The following is an 11,109-nucleotide window of genomic DNA, read 5'->3' as shown; positions in this document are numbered from 1 at the left end:
AAAATAAAATAAAATAAAATAAAATAAAATAAAATAAAATAAAATAAAATAAAATAAAATAAAAGCACAAAACAGGAAAAGTGAACATGTCTGGGATTACAGAACAGGAACTGCAGCCTGTACGTGAAGGAGAAATGTACGAAGGAGGAGGGAGCTGCTTCTTCCCCTAAGGAAACAGCAAACACTTGTACTCCTGAGGTGTTTTTTTTTTTTTTTTTTTTTTAAGATTTATTTATTTATTATGTATACAATATCCTGTCTGCATGCCAGAAGAGGGCACCAGATCTTACTATAGATAGTTTTGAGCCACCATGTGGTTGTTGGGAATTAAACTCAGGACCTTTGGAAGAACAGCCAGTCTTCTTAACCTCTGAGCCATCTCTCCAGCCCCCTACCCCCTTTTATGTTTTTAGATAGTGGCTCTCTATGCAGTCCAGACTGACTTTGATCTTGTCATCCTCCTGCCTCAGCTTTCTGAGTACTGGGATTACAGGTGTTGTCACCATATAGTTTGATCACCACTGATCATTAAGCCAAGTGAGCCTTAAATTGAAGTTCCTCAGTTGTGGAGACATATATTAAAATAGAATCATTTACAAAATCCAGTTGACCCTTGTTTTCTTTTTTAAAAAGAACTTCAAAGTTTACCCTGAGATAACTGTTCTTTCCATAATCTGTTTTCTTTTTACTTCAGAGAAAAAAAACAAAACTGAATTCAGCTCAGCTTACCTCCTTTTGTTGATTTGAATCGTCTTTAAGGCTCCACAGTGGGGGAAAAAGCCAATACTGTACTGAAAAGAGAGCCTAGCTCCTCTGACGCCAGTGGGCTCCAGGGCTTTGTACCCGTACACCGGGACCTGTTGGCACTGGGCCACAGCCACACTGCTACCTATCATGTGCCTACTTTTAGGGAACTCATTCTTTTTTATTCCTCTCTTCCTCCCTCTCTCTGTCTCTCTCAGATGCTAGAATGGTACTTTTTCTGCTTCTTGGTTGCAAACTATTCTTGGCTACAAAGTTGACTTTAGTTTTTCAAAGTGTATGTGTCTGGAAGGAGGGTCTCAGTAAAGGAAACAAGGTTCTTGCTGGTCACACTGTTCTATAAGAGTAGATAATAATAAGCTACCTGACTGGGAAATATATGGCTTTTATTTAGGAGTCTAACATTAGTAGTAGTGTTTTCTTTCTGAACTCAACTTTAAGACTATCATTAACTAGAAAATGAGGGAGCAAATCTCTAAGTATGAAATAAGGCAACTCAGTCTTGAAGGCAAGCAGAACACTGACGGCAGAGAACTTGTCCACACAGAGCACGGTTCTGTGTGCAGACAGCACTGCCTTCCTTTGTGTACCTAATGCTAACGATCGCTCAGCGTCAGCACTGGCCAAGACCTATGCAGCAACTTCCACAAATACGGGCTCAGGACCAGGCTAACGTGAAGCTTTTTCCCCTCTATATAGCAACCTCAGAGGCCCCCTTTGGCAGTCGAACTACCCTTTCACAGGGGTCACATATCAAATATCCTACATGTTGGATATTTACATTAGGAGTCATAAAGTAGCAAATTACAGTTATGAAGTAACAACAGAAATAACTTTATGGTTGGAGTTCCCACTACCTGAGGAACTGCATTAAAGGGTCGCAGCATTAGGAAGGTTGAGGACCACTGCTCCACAGCGATAGGAATGGAACCTAGGACCTCACATATGCCAACAAGTGCTCTGTCACAGACTGGAGCCCCAGCCCTGTGGCCACTTTTTAAGACGCTAGGGCTGGTGGAGGGCTCAGTGGGCAAGGGTGATTGCTGCCAATCCTGACAACCCGAGTTCCATCCCTGGGACCCACACGAAGGAGGGAGAGAACTGATGCCTGCAGGGTGTGTCCCCTGACTTCCACACACACACAGCAGCATGCCCACACCCACTCATATGTAATTAAAATGTAGTAAAAATATAAGAAGACTATAACACATACAGAGGATTACACACTTTAATTTCATTGATGTGGAGGAAGTAGGGAAGACATCAAAGAAATTTACTTTAGGTCTGTTTTATACATAGCCAGCTGTGATTTTTCTAAAAAGTACACCCAAGTTTTAAAAACCACATTTTGTCCAAATCCCTTAGGGAAGCACAGTGTGTGTAATCCAGGAAAGACACTATCTGCAGAGCAGGAAATCATAATGGGCAACAGAGGGTTCAAACAACAGAAAGCACCAGGGGGTCAAGCAGTTCTAGGGTGGGGATACCTGCAGATATGGTACAGCTCCTGGGTGGCTGCCATGGAAACATGCTAATGAGGGGTTGGTCCGAGTCTTAGCATGGCTCTCTTTGGAGAAGCGGCAATGCCAGCGCGCAGTGCTGCTGTGTCAGACGCCCAGCTTACTGGCCTGGCTGAGAACAACCTTGAGGACCGGCATGAACGCCGACGTCTCACTGAAGTTGCTGGTGCTGACGATGTGAGTGTGGACGGTCAGCCCTTCGGAGTAGTTCCTCGTCTCGATGCTCCTTGCAATGCTGTGCAGACCGTTGATGATGGTTGGAGAAAGCTGAAATAAAGGCGGAAGCAGGAGAGGATTACACAGCCTGAAACACTCTTAGGAAGGTGTAACTAAGCCTGGTGGGGTGGCGCACACCTGTAATCCCAGCACTCAGTGGGGCAGAGGTAGCAGATCTCTCTGAGATCGAGGTCAGCCTGGTCTACAGAGTGAGTCCAGGACAGCCAGGGCTACTCAGAGAAATGTTAGCATTTCTGGAATATCAAAACCAAAGATTTTAGAGCAAGTAAAGTTACAATTTAAAAAGCAGAAGCTGACAAGGTGACTTGTGTAGAAGTCCTTTATGAATTATGAACTATACATGCTGCAAAGCAGCCCTTTACTGACTTCCTCCGGCAACCAGAAATGCTAACACCTTTTTCCAATTGAGAGTGTTCCTTCTCCAGGTACTTTAGACTGAGCTCTTAACATTAACACCTTACAGCTGGGACCCCATCTATCGGAAGCTGTTTCTACAACAGATCCTAAACCTTCTGTCCTCCTCCCTGAGTTTGAGGCAAGAAGCTTGGCCATATAACGCAATTACCAATTTAACTAGTTTTTCTTTCCAAAGATGGGAAAGATGGTGTTGGAATCCAGGCTTTTCAATGAGCTAGAAGTGCACTAATTCTCAGCCACATTCCAGACTCCTTAATCACTCTTTATAATTCTCTTCTGGCATTAAAAAAAAAATGCCTTTGCGACTAGATCTTGCTATGTTGCGCAGGCTGGTCTCACGCTCCTGGGCTCTTGAGAACTGGGATCTCTGACCCATGCTCCCATCCCTGGTCATGTCCCCTTCCTTCCTTCAATATCTCTGACAAAGCGTCACCCAGCACACTGATTCACCTGTCACTCCTTAAGATCATAGTCTAGCTCTCTGCCACGGTGGCACTCAGCACTCCCATACTTTAGAAGACAGTCTCTTTTGAATCAGCCACAGACCACGCCTCTTCCTATGAGATCAGCTTTCTTTGCTTTGTTTCTCATGAGAGCAATGTTATTTTTATCAGATGAAACTGAGTATGTCAAACAAGATTACTGCAAAACTTGGCTCTGTCCTCTCCAATCGCAGCACTTCATTAAACTCCCAAAAGGAGCAGCCTGAAAGGTCAGTTCAAGAGGACCAACACTGTGGTCTGGCTGTGGGTTCTCTTGGTCACAGAACATTACCCTGCTCATCTGGCAGTAACATCTGGTTTTGCCTTTCTCTATCAGCTGTTGTGGGAGAAAAGGATCAGGAGTCTTAGACTCCAAAGCAATGATGTTTTTCTCCTCTAGAAAACAGAGCACCTGACTTCTCTCTGGCTTCCAATACATGGGCCATGAGAAAGGAGCAGTTACCCTGGGTCCAACACAGTCCAGTTTATATTCTGATCTTTGTTACAAAAAGGGCTAATTTCCCCTCTCTGTTCTCTCCAGCCCCACACAAAATGAGGTCCAGGAAAGTCCATTCGGCACTTTCATGACAATATTGTCATGAAAATGACAATTTTGTCACAGAATGACAGCACTGACGAGCCGCTGCTTTATTAGCAGCAAAGAATAACTGATTGTCATAATCCACCTCTTCCCCGGAAAAACTTACTGTCTGTTCCCTAAGCTTGTCATACAGGAACTCCAGGCGCTTGCTGGCATCATCTAGCTTTCTCTTCGTTTGCTGTGGGAGAGGAAAAACAGGTGTTACACTTGAAGCCTACACTTTAGGATACTCAAGGTCTTTGTTTATCAAAGGAAGGCCACTATGACCACAGAGCCTTCAATAACAAATGACCACCAGAAAGAACTTAAAAAAAAAAAAAAGGTTTAAAAAAATATGTATTTTACTCTTTTGTATATATAGGTGTTTTGTCTGAATGAATGAGCACCACATGTGTGCAGCGCTTTTGGAGGTCAGAAGAAGGTGCTGGGCCACCTGGGAGTGGCCTTACAGGCAGCTGTGAGAGGCCGTGTTGTGCTGGAAACGCAACCCAGGTCCTCTGCAATAGTAACAGTGCTGACCCAACTCCCCAGCCCCAGGCTCTACGTTAGTTAAGTAAACCGCGAGAAGAAAGCTACATACAGGGTCTGTGGCTGAGGACAGGCAGCGCTGGATGAGATCCTCAAACGTGGTCTTCAGAATGAGGTGCTCGTCTGGAATAGGTTTCTTGGTAATTTTTTCTGTTGGCAGAGCCTGCACGTGCTGAAAGAATTAATGTTATAAAAACAATCAGAAATGACTAGAAAGTATTTTACATACAAAGTTGGTTCTATTAGAAAGACAACCAACTTGCCTTATCGACAGGTACGTTCAAAATAAAATCAAGGTTTAACATGCAAAATCATGGATTTGTGAAGAGTAGGAAGTGCTGCACTCCTTGGACAGCTTGGATTTGAGTGGCCATAACGGCTGGGGTTTGAGCTAAGTGGTAGAACGCTTGTTCAATAAATGTGAGGTCCCTGACCAGTCCCTGCATCATACACACACACACACACACACACATACACACTCACACCTGAAGTGACTGACTAGGTACATGCAGAGTCCCTTATTTTTCTTTTTTCCTAGCATTCTTCTATCATTTTCTCCCTTTTTCATTTCATTTTGTTTTCTGAGACACAGTTTTGCTGTATAACACCTTGGGGTAGCTTGAGATAATGGTGATTCTCTTACCTTAATTGCCAAAGTGCTGAAATTTCAAGTGTGTACCACACCTGACTCATCTTTTACTCTTCTCCTGTGTCCCCCTATGCCCCCACCTTTTACTCTTCTTAAAGGGTGTTAAACGATTACAAAAAAACTGCAAAATTAAGTCAGAGGGTAAGACAGACGAGATCATGATACTGCTAAGTACAAAGATGGAAGGGCACAGGGATTCCAGCTTTCTATGCACTCACTCATCAGTTAATCCTTTCATCCACTCAGAGAGTACCAGGTAATTATGCATCAGTCCTAAGAAGGCTCACAGAACACTGGGAGAGAAGCAAAGCTTAAAAATGTAAAGCCTGGTAATACTGTAACTACAGTAACTTAATGCTTAGGGGCACCAAAAGATACAATAACTCAAATCTGTCCAAAGGGAGGGAGGGGCGCTTCAGAGAACTGCCTGAGATAAGCCTGGCTAGCCACTTAAGTAAGGAAAGAAACATTCCGGAGAGAGGAAAACAGAAAGGGCCACAAGCGATACAAGGGGAACCAAATGGGGGCCAATCTGACTGGAGCAGAGAACAAGGAATATGAGCTCAGGAGTTCTGGATAATGGAAAGTATTTTGTCCTCATCCTTTAATAACAGGAAGCTGTAACGTTCTGGCCAAAGAGGAGGTAAGACCCAAGCAAGTGATGCAACTTCAGTGCTCAAGTCTTTGGGCAGGATGGTTTTCAACAACAATCTATGTGGAGACAGACAGCAGAACCAGCTCTTCTCTCAGGCAGAACTTCATCTCCTCACACTGAGTACTGACCCAAGCTCTTTACAATTTTATGCAGAGGTCAAAACACCCTTGTCCTTCTAAGTCTCTTGGAAATGTGCTAAGAGTACTATTTAACTCCTGGGACTCCTGGGCCAAACTAACTTGCCATGAAAATCAATATAAACCTGTCTCTCCATCCAGAGGTAAGGCTAGCTTAGTAGGTTTTTTTTTTTGTTTGTTTGTTTGTTTGGTTTGGTTTTTCAAGGAAGGGTTTCTTTGTGTAGCTCTGGCTGTCCTGGAACTCACTCTGCAGAGCAGGGTGGCCTTGAACTCGGAGATCTGCCTGACCCGTGTGCATGTCACCACACCCAGCTTAGCTTCATAGGTTTTATGCATACACATTAAATGGCAAAACCTGTAATGTTTTTATTTAATATTTTAAAAAGAAAAACCTATAAAAACAGCTTTTACTTAGCAACCTGAGATGCAGAGATGACTCAACCAATCTTAAATTAAATTGTATACTGATTAAGTAAAATATTGTAATTACTGAGACAGAGTAAACACACATTCCAAAAATTCTTGTCTAGAAAGCTCACATGTAGCCATGCAATTGAAAAATAATATATTCGCACTACCAATCTCTTAAAATGGAGCTGTCATTTTGGAACCAACACCGGCAGAACTGTGTAAGCTAGCACAGCAAAGCAACACCAGCCTCCCGTCTGAGCCATCTCCCGTGTGCCCGGCAGACTTAGTGATACCTGGATGGTGTTTCCAGTAGGAGCTCCTGGCGCCCCTTCCGTGCTGGGCTTTGAGAGAGAAGGTGGCATGCCTGTGTGAGCAAGAGGCTGCTGTACACCGTGGAAGGGCTGGCCGCCCGCCAGGTGTGGCTGTGGGAAGGAGGCCTGGCTCGACAGAGGCCCTGCACTGGAAGGCGGCTGCTGCAGCACCTGTGACTGGGGATCCCCCGAAGCGTTCATGATTGGTGACGTAATGGGAACAGGAGGCATGAAGTTCTCAGGCATCTTTTAAAAGATGGGGGAAGAAAATTAAAACACTGAAAGTAAGACTAAAAGAGAAAACGACATTTCCTCAGCTAATAAAAGTAAAGGCCTTACAGTGCCCCACAGTTATATTTCTTAGCAGGAGAAGACTTTTTCAAATGAAATTTTGTGCGGAATTCCAGAGTAAAACATCCAAGTAGACCTACTGTGCTGACATGGGTGAGGGCCACAGGCAGGGTCATCTCTCTCTCTTCCTAAACAGACTCTCAGTAAGAGGCACAACGCCTCGCATTCTTTCCACCTAGCAGTTCAGGAACCAAAGTGTCCTAAGTGTGGCTCATGTGGTGCATGTTAGCTGACAACAGCATGAAACTCCAATCTCATAAATCACTAAGTAGCTATTACTTGACACTAAAAATAGCAGCTTAAGCTTCTGGCTGTTATTAACCCTTTGCTGACTACTTGTCTCCCAATGGTATGTTCTAACCTCTCAGGATTATTCTTGGGAAACAAAATTGCCAAGAATTTACAACATATATATAGCTTCAAGGAAAGAAAAAGATACCACTTATATTCAATAGTGTGTAGCAATTATTGACATATAAACAATGTACTTATACAGAGCGTTTCTTCACTTAATATTATCTGTGATAGGGAGTGCAAAATGGCTTGGTGGGGTGAGGACAACTGTTACCAAGGCCAAAGACCTGAGTTTAAGATCTGGGACTCACATGGTGGAAGGAAAAACCAGCTCCCTGCAAGGTGTCTTCTGACCCCCCACCCTCCACACACAGAAAAACAAGTCAGAAACTTATTTTAAAAATTGCAAGGGGCTGGAGATATGGGTCAGTGGTTAAGAATACTGGCTGCTCTTCCAGAGGACCTGTGTTCAAGTCTCAGCACCTACTGGCAGTTTACAACTGTCTGTGACTCCAGTTCCAGGGGATCTGACAACTTCATATAGATATGCATGAAAGCAAAACACCAATACACATTAAATAAAAAATTTAAAAATGAATGGAAGAAAACCTAAAATATAATTATAAATTAATGTTGATTACAAAATATAATCATTATTATTGCTAGCAGCCCAAAGGACCAAAGAAACTTCCAAAAATGAGCAACAGCAAAGCGAGAAACTGTTTCCTGCTAACTGAGAGGCCTGCAGGGGATTGACACACTGCCTTTTAAAGGGGCTTTAATTTATACCCCTGTCACCAGAACAAGGCTGTCCTGGGGGTGGGGATAGGTGGAAGAGGTCAGCTTTTACCACAGAGCTAAGCTACGACTGGCCTCAGACTATGATCAGTGTTTGAGATCTGGGCTGTGTGTTTCCAGGGTTTTGGCCTCTTATTTAAAGGACTGAAATAAAGGCCCACACAAAGCAATTTTATGCAAAGAAAAAAAAAATTCAGATCAGAAACTGTCAAAGCCAGGTGGTTGTGGCACATGCTTTTAAGCCCAGCCCTCAGGAGGCAGAGGAAGGCAGATCTCTGAGTTTGAGGCCAGCCTGGTCTATACAGTGAGTTCCAGGACAACCAAGGCTATACAGGGAATCCCTGTCTTGAAAAACCAAAACCAAACAAACAAAATAAATCCCACACAGATTAGGAACACTGGCAAGCCGGACAGCAGGCCACATGAATGAGGCTGCTCAGTGTCCTAGGTTTGTGGCTCTTGCTTGAGGCCTTCGAGTCCAAAGGCAGGGGCTGGCTACTAAGAAGTGTAGCTTTTGTTCTTTATTTTGACTGACAGACTAATTTATATAACCATTTCTCTACCGCACATCTGATTTTAATCCCATGCAAGCTAAACCACGTGTAGACATAGATGGTCAGTAGGAAATTCTTCCTAAGATTTGACTTATGGACACAGTTTTGCTTTATTACAAATATGCCCAAAGCTAGTTCAGGCTAGATCAGCCTTTTCTACTCTTGACCTTGAACACAAGCAGAGTACAGTTGGATAGAATCTGTTCAAGTCTGGTGATTACTAAGCAGAAGAGAAACCTATTCCTTTGTTCAGAGTGGGGCACACGTACAGCTCAGTTGCTGGGCGCATTGCTCAGAGAAGGAGTGCACACACGGAACATACAGGTGAGTGTCGCAGGCTGCCAGCGGGATGGCAGCATAGCCCAAGTCATCTAAGTCCCAGGTTCCTAAGCCATTCATTCCCTGTGCTTTCCTGCCTCGGCTTCCCAGGCCCTGGGATTACAGGCCTGTGCCACCCACAGCAGAGTAAGGCTTTAATGGCATTCTTTCTCTTCTTTTATATGAGGATCAGAAGAAAGTCTGAAAGTACATACATTTTACGTACATTGGCCTGGAAGCTTTGCCTTTATAAGGATTGGTTAGGTGAGGTATGTACCACATGGCTATAGATGACTAATGACAACAAAGACAGGTAGAGAACTTCCATTACCTTCTTCTTCTTCGGTACTCTGTTCAAAGCTGGAGGATCATTCCAACCATTCTGAGGACCTAGAAGAGACAACAGAAGACATTTTCCTTTAGAACCCTAAAAGGAAGAAAATGATTCAACCCACACTTACAAATTCTCACACGTGCCACACAGGCTGTACCAGTCAGCCTGGTCACACAAGGCTCATTAGCAGGCGGCATATCCTGACAGCACTGCTACTTAAAGCACAGGGACTGTGCCAAGCTTAAAGCTGAAGTCCTCACGTGGAAATGCACATACAGCCTTCAAAGTCAGTTCCCTCTTCTCCTGATGCAGGAGGAATAGCCTGACTGAATGTGCTTTTGCAAAGTTCTGCCATAAGAATAAAGGGAAAAGCCTTCTATTGCCAAAAGAGCAATTCAACAAGCATCACAGAACAAAGATGCTAAACATGGTTCTATTAAAAACACAAACAAACAAACAAACAAACAAACAAAGAAAACCGCCTGGGCCAGGAAGCAAGTCAATGGTAGAATGTTTGCTCAGAATAGGAGGCTTAGGTTCCATGCCCAGTACCACAAGACAAACTGGAAAACAGCAAGAGCCCAGCTATATGACAGCAACAGTAATTCTCATCATTTTCTAACTTACGAAACTGTCAAATACAGTTTTCTCAGAAACTGAAAACCCAACACCCCAGCATCTCACATCTCAAAGTAAAATGGTCAGCAGTGGAGCTCGCTGGTCAGTGCTGCTGAAACCGGACAATGTCTACATGACAATGTGTTACTTCATACCCCGCTGTGGAGGCAGACGGTTGTTAAAGCACAGGTGTGTGCATGAGCATGTGAAGGTGGAAAGTGGCCCCCACTTCCAAATGAGTTGTGTTCAGGATGCCCCCTTGCTTGCTGAGCTCATACGAATATTAATTTACAACAAAATTGCTTGGCAAAGCAAAGAACCAGTCTGTGCTAACGTCATCGAACATGGCCATTGTGCTTTTCCTAAGCACAATGGACATAGTTAAACAGAACTTCCTACAAGTTCACCTGCGACAGGAGGCTGGACAGGGCTTTGAACACTTTAAGTTGGTCACAAGATACTGAGTCACATCTGCTTAACAGATTCTTGAACACAGCATCACACAGAGGAATCATTCACTCTCTCCCCACCTCATAGTCTTAACTGCATATAGCAGTCCTGTCATTGTGTTCACAGGACAGACAGCTTCTATGATTTACATCTGTAGACTTCAGATACATTCAATCACTTCTAAAATTTGATTCAATTGAAAAGCCAATGAAATGCCCCTGATCAGATTTAGAGCAAGTTCACATGCATTATTGCCAATGTCCATTCATTAGCGGTATTTAATGATTAAATTATTTCAAAGGTCTGTTTTACAACCAATTCACCTTCCAACACAGATGCCTGGTCTTGAAAAGGTTGATTTTCTGTAGACAAAATGTAAAAGTCATTTAGACAGTATTATGGAAGACATTCTAAACTCAACTTTTTCTTCCCTGCTTAGCAGCACCCAGAAAAAGCAAATTAACCTCAGAGGAACAAAACGTTATAATTTTTTTTAAAGATTTATTTATTATTTGAACAGTGCTCTGCCTGCACATCAGAAGAGGGCACCAGATCTCATTATAGATGATTATGAGCCTCCATGTGGTTGCTGGGAATTGAACTCAGGGCCTCTGGAAGAGCAGTCCCAAAACTTTGTACTTTTAAAAATTTACTTATTGACAGGGCCTCTAACTAGATATCT

General features: G+C 43.4%; 1 protein-coding gene across 28 annotated transcripts in view; it reads right to left on the bottom strand.

Moving 5' to 3' along the window:
- Positions 1 to 1,976: 1,976 nt before the first annotated feature.
- Sec31a (SEC31 homolog A, COPII coat complex component) overlaps positions 1,977 to 11,109 on the bottom strand; it is a 56,272-nt gene continuing 47,139 nt past the window's right edge. For 15 of the 28 annotated variants that reach the window (XM_055594553.1, XM_055594561.1, XM_055594581.1 and 12 more), the window contains 6 exons: positions 10,751 to 10,789; positions 9,357 to 9,415; positions 6,693 to 6,956; positions 4,600 to 4,719; positions 4,126 to 4,197; positions 1,977 to 2,549 (listed from right to left, as the gene is read on the bottom strand). In XM_055594553.1, coding sequence (XP_055450528.1) covers positions 2,370 to 2,549; positions 4,126 to 4,197; positions 4,600 to 4,719; positions 6,693 to 6,956; positions 9,357 to 9,415; positions 10,751 to 10,789 — 734 coding nt within the window. In that variant the 3' untranslated portion in view covers positions 1,977 to 2,369. The remainder of the gene's footprint in view (positions 2,550 to 4,125; positions 4,198 to 4,599; positions 4,720 to 6,692; positions 6,957 to 9,356; positions 9,416 to 10,750; positions 10,790 to 11,109) is intronic. The other 13 variants (XM_055594559.1, XM_055594563.1, XM_055594569.1 and 10 more) reach the window with 1 other exon arrangement.

The sequence above is a fragment of the Psammomys obesus genome, unplaced genomic scaffold (genome assembly GCF_907164565.1).
Source record: "Psammomys obesus unplaced genomic scaffold, mPsaObe1.curated_primary_1811, whole genome shotgun sequence".
NCBI lineage: Eukaryota > Metazoa > Chordata > Mammalia > Rodentia > Muridae > Psammomys > Psammomys obesus.
Note: the sequence above shows the minus strand (reverse complement) of the source record. Positions and strands in the feature narration are given on the sequence as shown.